Source organism: Carcharhinus amblyrhynchos, chromosome 3, assembly GCF_965287045.1.
Source record: "Carcharhinus amblyrhynchos chromosome 3, sCarAmb.v2.hapA, whole genome shotgun sequence".
NCBI classification, from domain to species: domain Eukaryota; kingdom Metazoa; phylum Chordata; class Chondrichthyes; order Carcharhiniformes; family Carcharhinidae; genus Carcharhinus; species Carcharhinus amblyrhynchos.
The window spans coordinates 17,161,391-17,186,151 of NC_137326.1; the positions used below are offsets into that span (position 1 = coordinate 17,161,391).

Sequence of the window (24,761 nt, forward strand, 5' to 3'; positions counted from 1 at the left end):
TTATGATACTTCATGCATCTGTCCCACTCACTCTATGGCTTCTCATGCACCCCACACCAAGTTATGGCACTCCCATGTCCATTCATCCACTATAGAAGCAATGAACCTATAGTGACAGTCAGATATTTTTTTTTTGAAAAGCTTTAAGAAAAATCATTCATTGATAATTTTCCATTCTTTGGAAAACATTAATAGGTCAGAGCAATAAAGATGTCAAGGATTCATACCCTTAGAAATTTGAATAGATGAAGCTGCAGGCATTTAAAACCTCAAAAATTGTGTAAATAAACATTGTGAAATTGACAGCAGAGAGCCAGAGCTGTCAATCAAGCAATATTAGGTCTGGAGCTCCGGTGTTTCAGGACTCTAATGGAGGTGTGGTCTCTCAGCCAAGAATGTATAATGAAGGGCCATAGGTGATGGGTTGGGGAGCACATTTTGACATGGCAATCATGGTAGGCCATGGTTGGTTAAGGGAGCCATATTTTGGCATGAGGAGGACATTTACAACTTAATCTTTTTCCCTCTGAGGATAGTGAACGACAAGCCCTTTAAAATCTGACCTGCCTCCGCGAAAATTGCAGAATAAGGTATGTCCATCACTGCAATGGAGCCTGTCAGATTGCGAGTGCAGGGTGTGGACTTTTGACCGGAAGCAGCCTGCATTCTTTAAAGACATCCAGAAATGACACAGCCTAGGAATGAGAGCAGGACCCACCGAACATTTTTAAAGGTATTTCCCATGTCATCCCAATTTAGTGAAAATCCAGGTCTATGTTTCAAATATTCAAAATTTGGATAGGTTTAATATTATCTGTTTGCTTTTCTACTCTGAACTTCTATATGTAAAATCACTTATCAACTTGTCGTCGTACTGTCAAACACTTTCCCCTCAGCTCCTTTTAAAATGTTATCGTTTCATGTACATATCCTCTATTTTACTGCCAAAATCTTTATTCTTGCATTCTCTGTATTAAATTTCAACTACAATTCATCCACCCAATCAGAAGGCCAGTTTGTGCCTTCCAGAAGATAACTGTTGTGTGTGTGTGTGTGTGTGTGTGTGTGGGGCGGGGGGGGGTCATGCAGGAGATAATGGATTGGTAGTTTTTTTGACATCTCTCCTGATTTTTGTTTCAATTAGCCTCACTGAGCTCTCTTAAAGGGTATCCATGCTCCTTATTTTTATATTGGAGGCCAATTTTGATATTGTGTCTCCAAAATCCAAGTCATTTGGATAAAACGAAAAGATCACGGGGATGATTCTCCCAGCCTATTGCGTTACTCTAGCAGTGCAATGGGCCAGGAGACATCAGTGGAGGCCATTCCACCGGCTTCCCACTGGGTGGCTAAGCACCATGAGTTCCGCGCTGGTAATTGGCGCAGAGCTGATTTCAATTTTGTAATCGCAATTAGCATATGATTAGCGGACCTGGTGCCATGGTTTCCAGGCCCGCTTACATCTCCCTCTTCCCCCATCCGGCCAAGAGTGGTTCACTCCAGCCGGGTTTACAACTGCTCTCCACTAATAGGGAACAGGCAGCCCGACTCTGCTGGAGGGAAGAGAGGCCATTGAGGCTCCCCCAGGAAGTCAGGTGTAAGAGGGGGTGCCCCCTGGGCAGTGTCAGCCTGCCAGTACCAACATGGCCATCTGGCACTGCCCAAGAGGCAGACTGACAATGCTCAAGGGACACCTTGGTATTGCCCACCAGGCAACGGGTAGTGACAAGTGGATGGGGACAGAGGAGGCGGGGCCTATTTGATATAGATATTAAAATAGATATAGATATAGAACAGTACAGCACAGTGCGGGCCCTTGGCTCTTGATGTTGTACTGAGCTATGTCCAAACCCAAGATCAAGCTATCCCATTCCCTATCACTTTGGTGTGCTCCATGTGCCTATCCAATAACCGCTTGAAAGTTCCTAAACTGCCCGACTCCACTATCACAGCAGGCAGTGCATTCCAGATCCCAACCACTCTCTGTGTAAAGAATCTACCTCGGACATCCCTCCTATATTTCCTACCATGACCCTTAAAGCTATGCCCCCTAGTAACAGCTACTCCCACCCGAGGAAATAGTCTCTGCGCATCCACTCTAACTATCCCCCTCATTATCTTATAAACCTCTATTGTCACATCTCATCCTCCTCCGCTCTAAAGAGAAAAGCCCCAGCTCCCTTAACCTTTCCTCATAAGACCTACCCTCCAAACCAGGCAGGATCCTGGCAAATCTCCTCTGCACTCTCTCCAATGTTTCCACATCCTTCTTATAGTGAGGTGACCAGAACTGAACACAATATTCCAAATGTGGTCTCACCAAGGTCCTATATAGTTGCAGCATAACCTCACGGCTCTTAAACTCAAACCTCCTGTTAATAAGCGCTAACACACTATAAGCCTTCTTCACAGCTCTATCCACTTGAATGACAACCTTCAGAGATCTGTGGATATGAGCCCCAAGATCTCTCTGTTCCTCCACATTCCTCAGAGCCCCTGCCCTTGATCCTGTAATCCGCATTCAAGTTTGTCCTACCAAAATGAATCATTTGGGGGTGGGAGCAATTGGTGTGAGTGAAACGGGGGGGGGGTGGGGGGAGGGGCACTGCACTCTGCCAGAGCACCGCAGGCAGAAGGAGGGAAGAGAAGATCAGGGCTGGCCATCCAGGTTGGGAGGCAGTGGTGGGGGGGTGGTGGTGGAGGAGAGGGGAACGGGGCTGCTGGGGGGTGCTTTAGGACTGCCATGGTTGGGATTGTCGGGGCGGGGGGGCTGTGATCAGCAGATTGAGGCTGGCTGGGTGGAGGGCCGGGGAGTTCCAAGCTGGTTTGGCTCAGGGGGTCTAGGAGGCCAGCGATTGGGGGGGGGATGTTGGGGGGGGTCGCAGGGGATCGGAGGGCAAGCAATGGGAAGCTGCAGGGCTGGCCAGCGATTGGGAGGCTGGCAACATGGGGGTAGTGCACGTGCACCAATCTCCGCACTGACAAATCAGCGCATGCGCAGTGGCCCACTCAATGCTATTCTGCCGGCTCTTTGGGTGATACTGGGCCCTGCCCACAAATTTTTGGAGGGAATCATGCTGAGGCACTCTGCAATGCTCAGAGCACGGGAAAGTTGATCTGAAAATCCAGCTAAAAAAATTGGTGGGAGTTATTCCCGTTTTCATACGAATCAGAGACTTAGAATATTTTGGGAGAACTCAGGCCCACACTTTCGTCAGTAACTTATGGGAAGTACAACCCTATTGTATTCCATCTAAACTAGTTTCTGTACATGCTTCCACACCCCTTTAATAATGTGTTCCCTTTTGTCAACAAGCTTGCAAAGCAACCTCTGGTCAAATGTCTTTTGAAAGAAACCTGCAACATTCATTTCCTTTATCAATACTTTCACTACTTCCTTAACAAATGAGATGTGGCTGGCCTTTTATGAATTCTCATTGGCTATCCTTAACCAACCCTTATGCAAAATATTTAAGAACATAAGAACATAAGAAATAGGAGCAGGAGTAGGCCATCTAGCCCCTCGAGCCTGCCCCGCCATTCAATAAGATCATGGCTGATCTGTTGTGGCTCAGTTCCACTTTCCCGCCCTCTCCCCATAACCCTTAATCCCCTCTCTTATCAAGAACCCATCAACCCGCTTCTTAAAAATATTTAGCGAGGCAGCCTCCACCACTTCAACGGGCAGAGAATTCCAGAGATTCACCACCCTTTGAGTGAAGAAGTTCCTCCTCAACTCCGTTCTAAACCACCTCCCCTTTATCTTGAGGCTGTGCCCCCTAGTCCTACTGTCTTTTTTGAGCAGGAAGAGTCTCTCCACCTCTATCCTATCCATCCCATTCCTCATCTTATACGTCTCAATGAGATCTCCCCTCATTCTTCTAAACTCTAACGAGTACAAGCCTAGTTTATTCAGCCTCTCCTCATAGCTCAATCCCCTCAACTCCGGTATCAGCCTAGTAAACCTCCTCTGCACTCCCTCCAGGGCCAAAATATCCTTGCGCAGGTGCGGTGCCCAAAACTGCACACAGTACTCCAGCTGCGACCTCACCAATGCCCTATACAGCTGCAGCAAGACCTCCCTACTTTTATATTCAATCCCCCTCGCTATGAAGTAATAGGGTCCAGAAATGTTAGGCTGGTGGGCCAGTCATTCCCTGGTTTGCCCCTTCTTTAAACATCGGTGTTCTATATTCAGATTTTGCACTATCCCTCATCACAATCTCTTTGTTCTATCCCTGCAGTTGAACATTTTAAGTACTACATTTCCTCCCTCATTTCCTCCTACATTCCACTGGAATATCTTATAACCATAAATGTTAGTTTCCAGTCTTTTCCTGGTCTGAGCTTTATATCATACCACAGACTTGTGCTTCAAGATTCCCAGTTTTATTCATAGTACCTTACCTATTAACCACGTATCCCCACCTAATGTCATAAAATCTCTACAATGTAGAAGAAGGCCATTTTGCCCATTGCATCTGTACCGACTCTCTGACAGAGTATCCTAACCAGGCCCTCTCTCCCACCCTATCCCTGTAACTCCACACATTTACCATGGCTAATCCAGCTAACCTGCATATCTTTGGACTGTGGGAGGAAACTGGAGTGCCCAGAGAGAACCCATGCAGACGCGAGGAGAATATGTAGACAGTTACCCGAGGCTGGAATTGAACCTAGATCCCTGGCGCAAGGTGACTGCACTGTTAACCACGGTGCCACTGTGCCACCCATCTGTTTGATATTGTTACTGTGTGTGGTCTATCATTGTAAATATCTGCTCCTTTTTATCTTTCCAAGTCTATTTTTAACCTTCCTGCTTCTTTGTCATGCCTGTCGCCTTTCCCCTGCAGATTTTCCTGAACCCTTGCCTTCAGCATTCGTTTCTCCCCTAGCATTGTAAGAAGTCTCACAACACCAGGTTAAGGTCCAACAGGTTTATTTAGAATCACAAATTTTTGGAGTGCTGCTCCTTCGTCAGTTGAGTGAGCCGCTCATCCCTGATGAAAGGTCAGCACTCTGAAAGTTTGAGATTCCAAATAAACCTGTTGGACCTTAACCTGGTGTTGTGAGACTTCTTACTGTGCCCATTCAAGTCCAACACCAGCATCTCTACATCACTCCTTGAATTGGACATTGGACCCAGCACTGTTCAGTTGAAGTTCACACATTATACTTCTATTAAGAACATAATCATAAAGAAAGCACTCAAACATAACATTCTTCACACCTTTAGGACATCTCACATTATTTCATATACTTTTGAAAAGTGGTTGATGTTGTTATGTCAGCCACCATGGCAGCCAATTTGCACAAAGCAAGATCCCAAAGCAAACAATGAGGGGCAGGATTTTCCAGCCCCACTCACCCTGAAACCGGAAAATCCCTCCAGAGGTTAGCGGACCTTTCCATGGTCTACCCCACACCCACTAAGACTCCCATGGCTGACGGAATGGGAAGATTTGTCTTCAGATCTCTGACTAGTTCTGTTGCCATATAGAGATGAATGTTGGACAGGACAATTATAAACTTCAAATCAACACAAAATGATAACAAAATATGATCTCTTCATGTTAGATATTGGATAAATCCGATCAGCTTTTGTTGTCTGATTTGTGAAAATAATTTGTGTACTTTGTGCCTAACATAAAAACATAACTAATAGCAAACTGTGAATTTATGTCATGCATATGGGGCGGCACGGTGGCACAATGATTAGCACTGCTGCCTCACAGCACCAGCGCCAGGGACCCAGGTTATACTCCCGGCTTGGATCACTGTCTGTGTGGAGTTTGCACATTCTCCCTGTATCTGTATGGGTTTCCTCCAAGTGCTCTGGTTTCCTCCCACAGTCCAAAGATGTGCCGGTTAGGTGCATTGGCCATGCTAAATTGCCCCTTAGTGTCAGAGGGACTAGCCTGGGTAAGTGCATGGGATTGTGCGGATAGGGCCTGGGTGGGATTGTGGACGATGAAGACTCGATGGACTGAATGGCTTCCTTGTAGGATTCTATGATTCTATGATATACGTTTCAGATACTTAAACACAAGTTTCAGCTGAAATCTTTAATTGTCCCACAGGTCAATGCAAATTTAACTCTACAAACTAAAGTGAAGGTATCAGAAGCTGAAAGTGTCATTCAGCAGCAGCAATATATTTTTGGTGATTTCACTGAGCGACTGTGGGCGTATCTGACCATACAACAGCTCTTAGAGAACCGGTAAAGTAGCAGAAGTTTTCTGCCTGTGAAATGTAACTGATATACAAGCCGTGATTCACACACTTGCATAGCTGATATTCAGCACCTGAAAGACAGGTTTAGTTCCTAATCCTCCATTATCTTTTATTCTTACTAACTGTAGCTGTCACTAGAGCAAAATGACTAATAATCGCAAAGTTTAATGATCTATTTTGATTAACTGTTGAGGAAATCACATTGGCCATTAAAAATTATTGCAGGAATAATTGTTTAAATGGCAGCACAGGTATTTACTGTGTTTCATACAATACAAAATTAATTGCTACCAGTTGTTATCTTCAGGGTTTCTGCAGGTACAGATGAAAAGAAAACGCTAACAGATCAAATCCTGGAGCTTTCACTCAAGTACAACTTTGTAACACCTTTAACATCAATGGTCGTCACAAAACCAGAGCAAAACAACAATGACACCTTTGTGGCTGATAAACCACCAAAAGATGGTAATGTTTGAATAAAACTACATTTCATTCAATTTTGATTTTGCAATTGACTTTCACCTTGTTCATCAGTCAACACATGATGCGTATGTTTAATTTAAAAAGCTACATGTTCATGTTAATATGCAAAACATTTTTCAATCAATCATTACATTCCTCCAAAAGCAAAGACCAAAAATTAAATCTGACAATAATAAACGGGTGCAATCTTATGAATGTCAAAAAAGTCTGAAAATGGGTGTCTTTGAGATCTGTTTTTTGGGCGAGTTTGGCAATGAAATCTTAAGGCATTTTGTCACTTGTTTGGACACACTGCAATTTGCACCGGTTAAGGGAAGGGGCCTAAGTTCACTGGGGAAGCCAGTTGCAGACTGCTCGGGGCGCTGTTGCGTAGGTTGTGCAGGCACCCCGATCTCCCAGTGAACTGGGAGACCTCCTGCAATCGCGCCTCCCCATTGTTGGTAGCAGTATAACTCTCCCCAGCCCGCCACATGGCAACATGGGTTGCTAGCCTCGCCGAAAATTCTGAACAAGTCAGGATTTTTCATGACTGTCAAAGGCAGCAAAGATTTAATTGCATTTGAGAAAGTTAGTTGACCTTCCATGAAATTGTTTCTTACATACACATACACCATTTTATAATGGAAAAAATATAATGCCATGAAACACATATATAATGCAGTAACATTAAAATCCTGCGCACTTGCTTCCCAAAACAAATTTGAAAACAACGTCAGGAAGGTGGGCAAAGTGGCAAGTAAGTGTTGAGGGAATAGGCCAATGTGTTCCTCCATCCATGTCATTTTCCAAGCAGCAGGAATGTTGGCAGGTTAGCCGCCTGTGATCTCATGTGCATCTGATCCTGCTCGCTGCTCCTGCCTCAGCCCACTGCTACTGGAAACCCTGCCAATTATTTTGTGATTTCAACATTCAACTTTCCTTCTGCTGCCCTGGATGCCTTCCCACCCTCCACATCCTGTAAACTTCAACTCATTACAAAAAAAAATCTGCTGCCTGTGTCCTATTTTGTACCAAGTCCCTTCTGCTAACATCCCTGTCCACATTTTTTTGGGCGCAAAGCCAATCTTGCTGGCAAAACAGCACCAGTAACGTTTGGTGTGGCGTAAAACAGATGTGAATCCAACTTTTGGTTTTGCATGCAATCTTACCGATTTGCCACACCAATCAACCAGTGTAACGAACTGATAAGATCGTACCCTGTACATCTAGCTGTTCAAGCCCTACGTCCAAGAATTCTTCTCTAAACCACTTCATGTGGTTGCCTGTTTAAAGACCTTAAACCTTTAGACAAAGATCCTTCACTAAATTTCCATTCATTTTTATCTGATCACTCCTGTGAAGTATCGTTGAATGATTTACAAAATTAAAGATGCTATAGAAATTCAAATTAAAGCCCATTGATCAGTTTCTATCTCCATAAATGCTGTCCAATCTGATCAGCCTTTCAGGGAGGGAGTGTAGTGTAGTGTTAATGTCACAAGACTAGTAGTCTAGTAAACCCAAGCTAATACTCTAGAGTGACAGGTTCAAATCTCACTCATTGCTTAGTTAAGAAAATCTGGAATTGAAGACTTGTATCAATATTGGTGACTGTTGTAAAAATCTAGTTCAGTCATTTTTTTTAAAGCTTATTTATTAATAAGTAGGCTTGCATTTATCCTGCAATGAAGTTGCTGTGAAAATCCTCCAGTCTCCACTGTCCAGCACCTATTCGGGTACACTGAGGAAGAATTTAGCATGGCCAATGCACCTAATCAGCACATCATTTAGTCTGTAGGAAGAAACCAGATCGCTCAGAGGAAACCCATGCAGACATGGAGAGAACATGGGGATTCCACACAGACAGTGACCTAAGCTGGGAGTCGAACTTAGGTTCCTGGCATTGTGAGGCAGCAGCGCTAACTACTGTGCCACCACCGTCTGCCCTTTGAGTTAAAGTAAATTAACATTTTCTGTTTTGATATAAATGGAAGCTGCTATTGTACATCTGATTTTTTTTTTCATTCATTCGTGGGACATGGGTGTCGCTGGCTGGCCAGCATTTATCCCCCATCCCTGGTTGCCCTTGAGAGTCAAACACATTGCTGTGGCTCTGGACTCACATGTAGGTCAGACCAGATAAGGATGCCAGATTTCCTTCCCTAAAGGTCATTAGTGATCCAGATGTGTTTTTCCCAACATGGTTTCATAGTCATCTTAATTCCAGATTTTTTTAAATTGAACTCAAACCCCATCTTATGCTGTGGCGGGATTCAAACCCGGGTCCCGAGATCATTAGCTGAGTTTGTGGGTTAATGGTCTAGCGATGATACCACTAGACTATTGCTTCCCCCTGTATCCCTCTCATTCTCTTTCATTCTCTGTATATGTGCTGTTCTTTTCTACATGTTTTATACTCTTTTTTCCATTTGCACATTACTTAGAGGGAAGCAACAGATGGAAAACTTCAAAATGATCTACTTACAAACTGCAGATTTTTTTTAAAAATAAAGTAAATATATGTTTTCATTCATTTTCCAGAAAAAACTGAGAGACCACCACAACAACACACAACTCCAATATACGCATTGGGTACGTTTTCATAAACAAATCTTAGTCTTACTTGGAAGTTGTGTCTGGGAGCAATTTTAAGCTGCTGCACAAGTGTAAGAGATATGTGAAGAAAGCCACGATTTCAAAGCATTTTCAGCTCATTTACCAGAGCATAACGGGTTGGATCTGATAGCTTTCTTAGCAGGAGATGCAAAAGAATGTCTTCCACAGCCAGAATGGCAAAGGAACAAAATATGCCAGTGGAGTGGAAATGAGAATGCCAGGGAAAGCAGGAAACTGAATGCAACCAGGAGATGGAAAGGCGTGCATGACATTCAACTATGAAGAGAAGCTGGCTAATCTGCAGTTACTTTCCTTAGAACAGAGAAGGCTGAGGGGGAGCTGATAGGGTAGACAGGAAGAAACCTTTCCCCTTAGTTGAGGTCAGCAGCCAGGGAGCATAGATTTAAGGTAAGGGGCAGAGTATTTGGAGGGGATTTGAGAGGAAATGTTTTCACCCAAAGGCTGGCTGGAATCTGGAACTCACTGCTTGAAAGGCTGATAGAGGCATGAGGGTGAATATATTATTAAAATAAATGTAAATTCAAATTTGATGATAATTAGGAAAGATTCTCTCCAGCGAGGATCACATATGGTCCCCATGGGGACCAGACATGATGGTATTGCCAGTAGAACCAGAGGCCATTGAGACTTCCCTGGGAGATCAGGGACACGGGATGCCCCTTGAGTAGTGCAAGCCTTGCACTGGCACCCTGGCACTGGCCACTGGCAATGCCAAGGGGGTGGGACATGAGGTGTGACTGGGGCAGGTCATTTGGTGGGGGGGGGGTGGAACTGCTGCGCATCCTGCACAGTGATCAGTGGGGGGAGGCTGGGGGGACCACTGCCACTCTGCAGCGGTGATTGATGGGGGCAAGAGGGGGTACCACTGCGCACTCTGTAATAGTGAACAGTGGGGGAAGGTTAGTGGTGAACATTCCAGGTGGGGGGGAAGGGGTTGTGATTGTTCTGGGTGGTGAGGGCTTGCAATTGGCATGGACCCCACAGTAGCTGGGGGTGGGATGCTGAGCCTCTGCTGCTCTCACTCCACAGAAATCCGCACATGCGCAATGGTGCCCTCTGCTGCTATCAGCCAACTTTAAGGTGATTTAGGCCCTGCCCACTCCCGCTGCTGTTGAATTTCACATTTGCTGAGTTTTTTTTTGATGGAGTGTGATAAGATTAAACTTTTAAGTCACTGCAAAAAAAGGTGTGGATTTCTCCCATTTGCAGCTGACACTAAGTTGGGTGGCAGTGCGTGCTGTAAGGAGGATACTAAGAGGCTGCAGGGTGACTTGGACAATCTGACTGAGTGGGCAAATACTTGGCCAATGCAATATAATGTGGATAAATGTGAGGTTATCCATTTTGGTGGCAAAAACAGGAAGGAAGATTATTACCTGAATAATGGCAGTTTAGGAAAAGGAGAAGTACAAAGTGACCTGGGTGTCATGGTGGAACAGTCGCTGAAAGTTGGCATGCAGGTACAGCAGGCAGTGAGGAAAGCTAATGGCATGCTGGCCTTCATACAAAAGGATTTGAGTATAGGAGTGGGGATGTCTATCTGCAGTTATACTGTGCATTTATGAGGCCACGCCTTGAGCATTGTTTGAAGTTTTGGTTGCTTCATCTGAGGAAGGACATTCTTTCTCTCGAGGGAATCCAGTGAAGGTTCACCAGACTGATCCCCGGAATGGCAGGACTGACATATGAAGAAAGATTGGATCGACTGGGCTTGTATTCACTGGAATTTAGAAGAATGAGAGGGGATTTCATAGAAACATTTAAAATCTTGATGGGACTGGACAGGCTGAATGCAGGAAGAATGTACTCAGTGTTGGAGAAGTCCAGAACTAGGGGTCACAGTCTAAGAATAAGGAGTAAGTCATTGAGGACTGAGATGAGGAAGAACTTCACTCAGAGAGTTGTGAACCTGTGTAATTCTCTACCACAAAAAGATGCTGGGGCCAATTCATTAGATATAGAGGGAGCTGGAAATGGTCCATGTGATTAAAGGGATCAAGGGATATGGAGGGAAAGCAGAAGTGGGATACTGGAAGTGTGTGACCAGCTATGATCACATTGAATGGTGGTGCAGGCTCAAAGGGCGAACAGACTAATCCTATTGGATTTAAATGCCCTCAAGTTTCACGCTCGTTAGGCACTTAGAATCTTTTTGGTACGATCACCCCCTGTGACTTTATCACAGAAGTCCTAATTGGATGATGATTCCTCAAAATTATAATTGGTTTTACAGCTGAAAGAGTCTTACTCATGTGTAGTTAGTAACTGTAAACTAATGTTGCAAATATCTGATTTCCTAAGTCATGTGCGTTAGAAATATAAGTTTCTAGTTTGGGAACTTTTTTAAAATGTGAGAGAAATGGAAACATCTCATTGAGAAATGGGTAACAACCTGATGCAATTTAATAATCACAGTTAGAAGGTAACCTGAGTTTATTCAATAAATTCCAAGTTGATTGTGGAAGCTAAACAATGGTTGACTTATCTTTTATCATCGGTAGAGCCATGACATATACAGGTACTCCACTGAGGATTTAAATTATTCATGTCATTTTGTCATTTATATTAATGATTTGGATATGAATTTAAGAGGCATGGTTAGTAAGTTTGCAGATGACACCAAGACTGGTGACATAGTGGACAGTGAAGAAGGTTATCTAGGATTGCAACGGGATCTTGATCAATTGGGCCAGTGGGCTGATGAATGGCAGATGGAGTTTAATTCAGATAAATGCCAGGGCAGGACTTACTCAATTAATGGTAGGGCAGAGTTGTAGAACAAAGAAATCTAGGGGTACAGATTCATAGCTCCTTGAAAGTGGAGTCACAGGTGGACAGGATGATGAAGCAGGCATTCAGCATACTTGGTTTCATTGGTCAAAACATTGAATACAGTAGTTGGGATGTCTTGTTGAAGTTGTACAAGGCATTAGTAAGGTCACACTTGGAATACTGTATGCAGTTCTGGTTATGCTATTATAGAAAGGATATTATTAAACTAGAAAGAATGCAGAAAAGGTTTACTAGGATGCTACTGGGACTTGATGGTTTGAATTACAAGAAGAAGCTGGATAGACAGGGACTTTTTTCCCTGCAGTGTGGGAGATTTAGGGGTGTTCTTATAGAGGTCAATGAAATAATGAAGGCATAAATAAGGTCAATATATTTTCCCAAAGGTTGGGAGTCTAAAACTAGAAGCCATAGGTTTAAGGCAAGAGGGGAGAGATATGAAAGGGTCCAGAGGGGCAATTCTTTCATACAGAGGATGGTGAGTGTCTGAAACAAGCTTCCAGAGGTCGTAGTAGAGGCGGGAATGATTTATTTTTCAAAAGTGTTTAGACAGTTACATGGGTAAGATGGGCATAAAGGGATATGGGCCAAACATGGGCAATTGAGATTAGCTTAGTGGTAAAAACTGGGTGGAATGGACAAGTTAGGCCAAAGGTCCCAGTTCAAAAGAAATGAGGAACAACTTTCTGAACATGTGGAGTGGGATTCTTCCATTTCTGGGCTAAGTGCCCATGCCAGTGGGAAAACATGAATGTTTCCCAATGGCACTGACAGTGTCTGTCAGGTAGGATTCACCCACCTGAAAAATGCAAATGAGACCATCTTGCAAAACACACTAGCCAGCCCACCTGTTCAGAGAGCAAGGGTGCTCCCATCTCTGCACCTGGAGACAGGCCCCCTTCCCACAATAAATGAAATGGTGACCCCTCTCCTTCACTAGGAAGTAGCACCACCAACCCTTCAGTGAAGAGGGACATCTTCCCCCTGCCACTAAATAATTGGTCACCCCCTCCTCCCACACCATGCAAGCATGAGGGTGACACAACCTGACACGCCTCAGCCCCCCTCCTTCCTCAGACCCTCATTAAATCCTCCTTTACCTCAGACCACCTACTCTAGCCCACTTTCACGCCACAGTCCTTCGCAGTGCCAAAGTACTCTGCTCCTGGCACTGACATCCTGGCCTGCCATCTTGGTCCCCAAGAGGGACTAGGAGGTACATCCAGTGGCCATTTTCCCTCTGCTGCTGGCAAGCTGAATAGGAAACATCTGGACATTGGGTGAGTTTGGCTGGGGACAAGGTTGGGGCGATCTCACCACTCTCCCACAGGAAGAGGCTCTCATAACTGGATTGCCTCTTTTAGCCTGTTGCCCTGAAGATCACCCTTGAGATGGTGATTTGGATTACAACGTGGCAGCCCCGTGATCAATATTTTCATTCTTGCCTGCCAACTGTGCAAACTTTGTAATGGCCAGGTTATTTTAATCTCCATGCTTCCTCCAGCCTTTAATATCACTGGCAGCACTCTATTCTACAGTAGAGGTTTCCCTTTCTCCATTTCTGAAGCTCAGGTGTGAGCAGACCCATTTGAAATCCTCTGACGGAGAGGAGATGTCAATTTCACTTGTGGGTTCCATTCTCCGTAGCCGCGCACTCAGCCTCAACATATCCTCACAGCTTTGACTTGAAGTCTCTGAGCCTTCCTGGCAAAGCTGAAACCTTTGAAACCCTCTCTATTCCATTGGAAACCTTTGATCTCTGACAATTTCAAAATGCTTTGAGAAATGCTTCCATTGGCAGCTTAATGGATTTCTACTCAGCCTTCAGTTAGCTGTGTTAATTTTCATTTCCCTTCACACATGAATGCATCTCAAGTACCTCCATTGTTCCTATCCATAATGTTTACATAGACGCTAAACCCGATTGGCAGTTATGGTTTCTTCATAGGGAGTAATTGGTTTAACTTCCTCTCCTAGAGATCACTTATTCGCTTTGACAAAACTAACTGCCACTGGAGGGCCGATTGCATGGAGGAGGGGGTTGGTGAATGGGCCATCAAACCCTGCATATTAATTGAGTTTCTACATGCTCTGGGTGGGAGCCCAATCAGGGCCAGCGGGGCAGGTTGGGTGAATCTTGGTAGCTTTCATGTTCAGCGTGAATCCAGGTTTTAGTCCTGACCCCTAATTCAACGGGCAATCAGAATTCCTTCCATCAGTGAATGGGGTCAGTGAATCCCTCCATGAGGTTTCTTTGTCAACTAGAAAATCCGGAGCGAGGGCAATTAAATCCACTCGAGATATAAATTATTGCTGTACAAAGCGTTTGTATATGTGGGGGTTGGTTTCAATTCCAACTGTGATTCCATTTTGCTTGTAGAGCATTGAAGAATGGACTAAATTAAAGCTTATACAGGGAAAAGTCATTGCTTAGCAACAGGTGCCTTGTAAGGAAAGAAAAAGCTTTCCTTTATTCTTAGCTTTTTTAACTGGAAGCCACAGCACTTGGAGCCAGATTACAGAGGAGTGAACAGGTCTTACCTCTGTCGGGGGAAACTGGATAGGACATGATAGCAATGATGCTAGTTTTCTAAGGAACAATTTGAAGTCCAAATAACCAGGAAATTGGGACAGAAAATGTTTCTTAAGAAAGCTGCAGTTAAACAGAAAAGAGGAAACTGGAAACAAAAACAGCTCACTGTTCAGGAAAGTCACAAAGAGTTGAAGAAGTTGTAAGAGGCCAGAAAATTATCTGCAGCGGTATTAAGGTTTGTGAGACTCTACTTGAAATAATCAAGTAAAACTGGTTGGATTTCAGAATTTCTGCGGAAGCCTTTTTTAAAAAAAGTCCTTAGGGGGTTTGGTATAAAATCCAGGACTGGATTCATTGGTAAAAATGGGGCAAAAATTCTGTTCACAAGAGTCTTTTGGGAAATGTGGGCTGCATTTCAGAATGCAAACCACTTAGGAAAGCATGATTATGAGAGAAGATTTCAAAGTGTGTTTTACGAATTAGAATTTGGACACTCTTACAAAGACAATCATCTGGGATTCTGAGGAGGCATCCACTTGGGGGTTCAGAGTGGAGTGTATATTTAACCACAGGAAAATGTGTGCCACTGAGACCATTGTAGCTGCAAATGTAATTTGTCATTCATTTTAATCTTAAAACTTGTGTGTATTATTAAGTTAAGTGGGGGAGTGCAGAAGTGTGTATTATCCAATTTTCCATCCTTAATAAACTTTTTTTTCTTGTTGTTAAATCTGTTTAGCAGTCCTGTAACTATATTCCTCCATGTTTGACAAAAAAGAGCATAAGTTACTGGGCAGCATATTTCTGTCATGCTTGTTCCAAAACCGGACCTTTTCAAGGTCCATTCCTTGCCCGCTATGATTCCTGTGGCAGGTGGAATTTGTCCCACAGTCTTTTACGCCAGGGGATTCCATTCTGGGATCTTCCTGTCCAGTTATAACATCAGCTGGGATCATAACGTAAGTAAGAATGTGGTGAGACCCTTACACTTGAGCCAACCAAAGAGCTGGCTATCTTAGTGTGCAACATGACAGGTTTTATTAATGATCTCATACTAGAGGAGTGTCCAGGTAGCAGTGATCACAACATGATAGAATTTCACATTCAATTTGAGGAGGACGAGAAGTATATGTATAAGACTAGTATTTTGAACTTAAATAAAGGCAATTACAAGGGTATAAGGACAGAGTTGGCAAAAGTGAACTGAGAAAATAGTTTAAATTGTAGGATAGCAGAGATACAGTGGCAGGCAATGAAGGAAATAGTCAGAAAAGATTTACATTCTTAAGTCTTTGTTTAGTGTTGCCCCATTTAACATTGTTTCACTTTAACGTTGGCCTGTAATCTCATTGAGCATCTGAAAATTCATTTTAATGTTTTATACTATGTGATTCAATTAGCGCCATTATGGAGTGATCTATTCCCCTCTCCCAAATTGTAGTCTTTCCTGCTCCATAACCTCCAAGTTGCAGCATCTCCCTCCGTGTTGTGGCCTCTCGTTGCACCTGGACCCTCACATTGCAGCCTTTCCTCCTCTTCCTTTGGGTTATGTCCTCTGTCCCTCCCTAACCTCCACGTTGTGGCCTTTCCTCTTCCTTGACCTTGAGGTGCAGCACGTCTTTCTCCCTGACCTCCAAGTTGCAGCCTCTCTCATCCCAACTACCAAGTTATGGCTCTCCCACTCCCCAACCTCTGTGTCGCAGGCTCTCCTCAACCTCCATGTTGTGGCCTTTCCCCTTCCTCTACCTCCAGGTCGTGGCCTCTTCTGCTCCTAGACCTGAGTGGCGACCAATTCTCCTCCCTGACTCACCCTTCATTGAACTTCCTGTTCCCTGACTCGTCCTCTTGCTGTTTCCTTCTCCTGGGCTGGTCTTCCCATTCAAGATCCAGAGTCAAGCCAAAGCCTGAGCTTTGATGCTGAGGAAGGGAAAGTCCCAGTGGTATTGTTACAATCCATATGGACCATCAAGGCTGCTGTTGCCTTGCTGCTCTTCTCCCGAGCCCTTGCTCATAACGAAGGTTCAGGAGAAGGAAGCAGTGAGCAGGAGCTTTTCAAAAGAACACGGATGATGGTGGAAGAGGGGAAAAAAGTATGTTGAGACAAGTTTTATGCATTTTGGTTATTTTTATAAAGAATCAATAAATACATTCAAAATTATATCAGAGAATCTTACAGTGCAGAAGGAGGCCATTTGGCCCATTGAGCCTACACCAACAACAATCCCACCCAGGCCCTATCCCCTTAACCCCACATATTTACCCTGCTAATCCTCCTGACACTAAGAGGCACTTTGCCATGGCCAATCCACCTAACCTTTACATCTTTGAACTGTGGGAGGAAACTGGGGCACCCAGAGGAAACCCACGCGGACACAGGGAGAATGTGCAAACTCCACACAGACAGTGACCCTAGGTCAGAATTGAACCCGGGTCCATAGGACTGTGCCACCCCATATAATGTTCTCAATTACATTGTTAGTTCTGTAGAGTACAGGGAGGACAGAAAAAAAACAATCCAAGTCAGAAAATTGATCAATTTGGCTAGTCTATTTTATAATACTTACTGGTTATGAATTGTTGTGTGATGGGAAAATACTTCATTCAATTTCTGTTGATATCACACACCTCATTGTCGCTGTTAGCCACTTGCTGAGATAAGGAAAGTGTTTTGGCTGATTTGTATTCAGTCACAGGGATCAGCACTGGGACTGCAAATGTTTACTAAATATATTAATGACTTGGAGGAAGGAAGCGAATATACTGTAGCCGTATTTGTACATGACACAAAAATAGATGGAAAGACAAGTTGCAAGAGGGATACACACAGTTTACAAAGAGATAATGATTGGTTAAGTAAATGGGCAAAAAGTTGACAAAGGGGATATAATGTGAGAAAATGTAAAATTGTTTATTTTGGAAGGAAGACCAAAAGGAGAATATTATTTAAATGAAGAAAAACTGCAGAATGCTGCAACGCAAAGGGGCTTGGGACTATTTGTGCACGAAACACGGAAAGCAGGTAACCAGAAAGGCTAATGGAATGTATTTCAAGGGGGTTGAAGTATAAGAGTTGGGAAATCTTGCTGCAACTGTACAAGATACTGGTGCGATCACGACTGGAGTACCGTAAGCAGTTTTGGTCCCCTTATTTAGAGGAAGAATATTATTTCATTGGAGGCAGTTCAGAGAAGGTTCACCAGGATGATCCTGGCTATGGAGGGATTGTCTTATAAAGAAAGGTTAAAGGGGTTGGAACTTTATTCATTGGAGTCCAGAAGAATGAGGGGTGATCTTACTGAAGCATATAGGATTCTTAAGGGGCTTAATAGCATAAATGCCGAGAGGATGTTTTCCCTCATGGAAGAGTATAGGACCAGAGGGCATAGTATCAGAATAAAGGGACACCAACTTGAGACTGAGGTAGGAGGAATTCCTTCTCTTAGAAGACTGAGAGTCTTAGGATCTCCTTGCCAAAGAGAGCTGTGGGGACAGAGTCCTTGTACGTATAGCTAAGGGAGATAGATTGTTGAACAGTAAAGGAATCAAGGGTGATGGGGAAAGGACAGGAAAGTGGATGTAACAAATGTTGAATGACAGAGCAGACTTGAGGGGCTGAATGCCTATTCCTGTTCTTATTTCTTATGGTCTTATATTCTTGTTCTCTATGGAGTTGTAAATGCATTCAGGTGACATGAGACAAAATCACATCAATGACTTGTAAGTGTAGATATTCCCATATATTCCATAAGATATTGCAAAGACATTCACAAATGAAATTCCTCGAACTCCTTCAGTTGCTTAATCACTCATTGATTTTCATTTTCTTTTCTGCAGCTAAAAGTCCTACTTACACTTACGGTAAGACTCAGCTTAAGAATTTGCTTTATGTATCTAGTTGTATTGGTAAATCTTACAACCGTGTACTTTTAAAATTGATGGACAGGGAAAGTCTGCCCCACTTTCATGATAGCCAAAGAAATGGTGGGATTTCTCCACCCCGCTACACTACTTGACCAGCATAGTGGAGCAGGCAATTTTCAGATGTCCGAGGGGAGCCATTCCCACATAATTTAATCCTTTCCTAAATTTTGATGTCATCTGCAAATATACTGATCACAATCCTAATACCACTGTTAAGGTCATTAATTAGGGCAGTGATTGGAAGTGGACTTTGGATCTATCAGGTGGTCATCACAAGCAGCATACCACCAGGTTGAACTGGATTCACTAGTTACAACACTTCGGCTGTGGGATTTGAGCCAATTCATATGTCAGCATTTAAATCCCTACCAATACCACAAAAATCTATCTTGTGAAGTAAACTGGTGAGAAATTCCATATCAAAAGTTTTCTGAAAGTCCAGATAAACAAGACCCACAATATTCCCTTAATCTGCCACCCTAATAACTCCCTCAAAAACAGAGTATGCTGTCTCCAACCCACAATCTGGGATTTAAGCGTCAGATTATTTTTATTTAAATAAAAGATTTAACTGGTACAAAATAATACTAACTTGAGAAACAGTTTAAATCTGTGACAATTGACTCACATTAATTGATGTGTATTCTTTATGGCCCTAATAGTCTTCTGACGAAGGCTACCAAAATTATACTGCACTTTCATTTTCAGAGATCTCTTGGCTATGTTTGTTTTGCCTCCCACAACTGCATTGTGATGTCTTTCCCTGCTCCCATGTGAGGTAAATGTCTTAAATGTGCTGAATCTGCTGGTATTATTTTGACCAATTTCTCTTCAGCACATCATGAGATTGAACACAAGATCCATTGTTTTAAAATGCCAGCTCCCTGCCAAATTCTCAACATGTAGAAGAAATGCCTGCCTTCCATTCAAGATTGTTTTGTATCTGTTACAATGCGTAAAGTTAATGTGTCAAGGGACTCAAAACTTTGTTTTATAGATAAGTGGCAATGACTTAAATGTTCCAAAACTTTGATCTCTTTTTTTCAAGTTGACAGTGATCCTCATTTTATCATTTCAATAAATGATCACAGTGATGCCATTTGTTTCAACATTGATGGGAAACCAGGTGCAATTCTAAACCTGGTGACAGATCCTCAGACAGGTAGGTGCAAGCTCTGCTAGAAGCTGTCATGAGGAAAGGAAAATAGCTGTGCATTGCTAACAAACAGAAGCATCTGAGTTAGTGGATCATACAGTGCCATTAAAACCAATCATTCTGTAATTTTACTGTAGTTTTTATTTGTGCGAGCAGAATACAAAATAAAGCCTGAGATTTATTGTGCTTTACCACACTTCAACATACATGCCAGATTGAACCAGGATTTGAACATACAAACATATGAACTATTAGCAGGAGTAGGATGTGGCCCAAACGTGTAGCTTTTTAAGTTGCCAGTTCAGTATGATGCTTCTAATTTTATGAAGTGGCTTAAGTGTATTTTTATTTTGTGCAAATCTTATAGATAATTCACTTGATGTTTCCATTATAATCTTCATTATTTATTCCATTTTTATTCAGAAGAAAAATCTTTAAAAGTTTATTTATTAGTGTCACAAGTAGGTTTACATTAACACTGCAATGAAGTTACTGTGAAAATCCTCAGAAATGTGGCTGACTTTTAAACGCCCTCTGAACAAGGCCAATTAGGGATGGGAAATAAGTACAGGCCTAGCCACACCCACAGCCCACGAACAAATAAAAAAAATCTCTGAACTAACATTCCAGAAATAAAAGACAGTAGACACAGATTGCTCCTTTCTGCAATTAATTCCTGAATCATTGATTTTGTGGCCACTTTGCTGAATCCCAATCATCCTTTGTCTTCCTAGAGACTAAAGTCATTGTAGATTATTTAGAGCACAATTTTTTTGTCAACTTAGTTAATGGTCCTGAATGTAACCCACATATACATAAAATCAAAAAAGATTTTTTCTAGAAATGTCATAGCTATTATAATAAGGGATTCCTCATTAACTTCACCAAAATGTTGTGTCTCATTCCTAGTGTTTCTTTTGTTTTCTAAGCTAAAGATAATTCCGTGGGCCCAAATGATTAACCGTTTGCTGTTAGTCCCTTTTACAATTATTTGCACTCAAAATTTGGCTCAATGAAAGAAAATGATTCTCCTGAGTTTAATTTGACATTGTACATTAATTGATGTGTTTTGAAATTTTCATCCAGGTTTTGTGGTAAATGGAGAGCTGATTGGAGAGAAGCAAATACAAAATAGTATGAAAATAAATACATACTTTGGAAAGTTTGGTATTTTGAACAACAAAATGGATCTGAAAGTTGAAGTATCGACTAAAATGATTACAGTGTTTCATGGAGAAGACAAAATTATTTTCCCTTGGTCAGCAACAGCATCTTTAACAAGAGAGAGGTACAGTTTATGCAGCAACACATTTGTCTACACCCACCATCTAGGAGTCACAAGTCAGGAGTGTGATGGAACACTCCCTACTTGCCTGGATGGGTGCAGCTCCAACAACACTCAAGAAGCTTGACACTATCCAGGACAAAGCAGCCCACGTGATTGGCACTACATCTACAAACATCCACTCCCTCCACCATTGACGCTCAGTAGCAGCAGTGTGCACTGTCAACAAGATGCACTGAAGGAACTCACCAATGATCCTTAGACAGCACCTTCCAAACCCATGACCACTTCCACCTAGGAGGACAAGGGCAACAGATAGATGGGAACACTCCCACCTGCAAGTTCCTCTCCAAACCACTCCTGACTTGGAAATATATTGATGTCCCTTTGCAGTTGCTGGGTCAAAATCCTGGAATTCTTTCCCTATTGGCATTGTGGGTCAACCCACAATACATGGACTGCAGCGATTCAAGAAGGCAGCTCGCCACCACCTTCTCAAGGACAGTTAGTGATGGGCAATAAATGCTGGCCAGCCAGTGACGCCCATGTCCCACAAATGAATAAAAAAGAAAAAAAACTTATTTCTTCAGCCACTCCCAATGTGTTCAAATCCATCCATTAGTTTTTGAGAATTTTTTTTCACAGAAAAACAGAAATAAACAAGGGCAAAAATATTTACCCTGCCAACATTCAGTGGCAGATGTTAAGAGAGATATAACAGACTACTATCTGTAGTGGGATTTTATGGATTGTATTCTTATTTATTAATAATGGATTTATAAAATTAATAATTTTGAGAGTTTTATTTGTCTGCATTCAGTATACTGAAGTTTAGACACGGCATAATCTATAATTTCTAAATTTATTTCCTAGTCTCTCAATCTCCATCATGAAGGAAAGGAATTTCACACTGACTGTGGATGATGTTGCAACATTTGTTATTGTGCTGCATCGGGTTTGGAAAAATCATCCTTTGCATAGAGACTTTCTGGGATTTTATACACTTGACAGCCACAGGCTCTCAAATATGACCCATGGATTACTTGGTATGTATTCACTTTACTGGCTGCTCAAACATAGTTAAACACGTTACCAGCAAGGCTGTGCCTTAAGCCACACAAATGCCAGGCAATGACCATCACCAATAAGAGACACTTTAACCACCACCCCTTGACATTCAATGGTGTTACTATCACTGAATCTCCTACTGTCAATATCCTTGGGGTTACCATTGACCAGAAACTCAGTTGGACTCACCACATAAACACAGTGGCTACGAGAGCAAGTCAGAGGCTAGGAAAACTGCGGCAAGTAACTCACCTCCTGACTCCCTAGAGCCTATCCACCCTCTACAAAGGTGTAACTTCACCCCAGCAGCCTGTAGCATGGAGTCATCAACCTTCGGCTGCTTTTTTGATCTTCTGGGTTTCTCCCAAGGCCTTTTTGATTACTAGGTTTTCCCCTGGGCTCTTATCAATTACCAGAGCTTCTGCTGAGCCACCTTCACTTAAAGTCTGCTCACTGCATTCCTCTACCTACTTTTAACTGATCTGAGATTCCTTCCTGTCGCCTTTCTGGGACACTTCCATTGGGCCTTCGCCCTGTTTCCTACTTGGGATACTAGTCATCCATGGCACTCTGCTACCTGTTAAATGATTGAGCTTTTGCCCCAGATTTTTCTTCAAGCACGGGCGAACTGAGCCCAAAGAAATTAAAATGCAAACCTGCTCCAGATCTGTGCATGCACAAAAGCTCTGAGATCCGTCGGCTGTTGAAGTTTCTGACCTCCATGTTCAAGGCTATGGGGTTTTTTTTATTCATTCATGGGACTTGGGCATCACTGACTGGCCAGCATTTATTGCCATCCCTAGTTGCCCTTGCAGGGCATTTGAGAGTCAACCACATTGCTGTGGCTCTGGAGTCAAGTGTAGGCCAAATCAAGTAGATTTCCTTCCCTAAAGGACGTTAGTGAACCTGATGGATTTTTCAGACAATCAACAATGGTTTCATGATCATCAGTGGATTCTTAATTCCAGTTTTTTTTTAATTGAATTCAAATTCCATTAAATGCCATGGCGGGATTTGAAGCCAGGTCCCCAGAACATTAACTGAGTTTCTGGATTAATGGTCTAGCAGTATGGCACCATTCAAACTCAGCTTGTTGCCAATTCCGCTTCCCCAATTTTAATTGCCACTCCATTGGCAGCCGTGCCTTTAGCTGCCTGAACGTAAGTTGACTTTCGTAACAGTTTAATCACAGCATTCAGCAACAGCATCTAAACCCATTCATCCTGTATGAACCATTAGGTCACCCTCAGTGGTAGAATGAAATACATTTTCTTTATTCTTCTTCCATATCCTGCACCATTATTTGTGACTTTCCAGTCAAATTAATTTATCTCTATTTTGACACAGGCCAGTTTTTCCATGAAGTAAGTGCTGAGGTATATAACATTCGTCCTGGCTTAGATGAAGGCAAACCTGATGCAACAATGATTGTAAAAGGTCACAAACTCAGGGTGACAAGGTAATGTTGCTAAAATAGTATTAGCACTTTTGATGGGTCCTTTTAATAGTTGTAATTTCTCTGTAAGTTTCTTACGTATACTTTATTGATGATTCCAATTTTAGGGGATACCAGAAAGATTACAGATTTGATCCAAAGCAAGGAACCAATATCCCATGCTGGTTTGTCCACTATAACGGGAAAGGATTTATTGATGGAATTCCCACTGACTACTTTGTTTCTTCTTTATTTGACTCACTACATGCGTAATCCGAGAGGGAAGGGTGAAAGATTATCCCTTTATTATGTCTTACATGGCTTTATTGTTCAATCACTTTATATGTCAGATACTTATATATGTGTTAAAACTCACGTCTGCAATCACTTTCTGTCTCTTTCATTATAAACTTCTGTGTCCAAAGTTGCCCATGGAAAATACCCAAATTTGGTCTGCGTGTGTTAAGAGTGGAACCAGGTGTTGCAAGGTGAGCTCTAATGCTGACTCCGTGGGCCAAATCTTCCAGATTCTGAAAAGGTTCAGGCATCAGGAGCATTTTCAGGCTCTGACCCTCCTTCTGACAGCATTGGGGCTTCAGCCACAATCTCACTGGTCAATGAAGACCTCTCCTCCGAGATCACTGTCCGTTCAAGAATAGCAGGTGGGCTCAGGAGGTGGAAGGTTTGGTCAGAGCTCAATCAGTAGTGATTACTATGGTGACAGTGAAAGTGCTGAGGAACCTGAGGCAATGTAATGAAATGGAGAGTAAGCTGATGGTATTAGAAAGCTCTTTCACACTGCTACTGGAGTCTCCTTGTGAGACTGGTAGTGTGGCAGGCATGTGCTTCCAGATGATTGCCATCTTACCATCTTGCCATTCTTCAGACACACACCTGCCTCCAGTGAGCGGGAGTTATGCTCCCCTAAGCATATTTTAAGTATCCAGTGAACATGCCTGACAATTGCCTCATCAGTGACCTCAATTTCTTTCTCTCTGCTGTCTCAACATCTGTTCCTGTCTCTGAATAAAGTGACCAGATGTGGGAACACGTCCGCAAACTGACTCATCCCACTTTCGACAGATTTTCCTAGCGCCAAAACTCCTCCCCCACCCTCACCATCACCCCGACACACACACACCTTCCAACTCTCCACAGAACCCCATTTCCAAGGGGCTGGGGGGAAATTCCCCCACTGTGATAAATGCGGAAATTCTGGTATCAATTCTCTCTACAAAGG

At 42.8% G+C, this 24,761-nt stretch overlaps 1 protein-coding gene across 1 annotated transcript in view; it reads left to right on the plus strand.

The window, feature by feature from the left end:
• Positions 1–23,794, plus strand: part of LOC145341350 (inter-alpha-trypsin inhibitor heavy chain H3-like) — a 50,055-nt gene extending 26,261 nt beyond the window's left edge. The window contains exons 14-23 of the mRNA XM_080186274.1: positions 6,081–6,220; positions 6,542–6,704; positions 13,340–13,348; positions 13,515–13,545; positions 18,491–18,514; positions 19,626–19,739; positions 20,820–21,021; positions 21,892–22,064; positions 23,434–23,545; positions 23,650–23,794. Of these exons, the coding sequence (XP_080042400.1) occupies positions 6,081–6,220; positions 6,542–6,704; positions 13,340–13,348; positions 13,515–13,545; positions 18,491–18,514; positions 19,626–19,739; positions 20,820–21,021; positions 21,892–22,064; positions 23,434–23,545; positions 23,650–23,794 (1,113 nt within the window). The remainder of the gene's footprint in view (positions 1–6,080; positions 6,221–6,541; positions 6,705–13,339; positions 13,349–13,514; positions 13,546–18,490; positions 18,515–19,625; positions 19,740–20,819; positions 21,022–21,891; positions 22,065–23,433; positions 23,546–23,649) is intronic.
• The last annotated feature ends 967 nt before the right edge of the window (positions 23,795–24,761 follow it).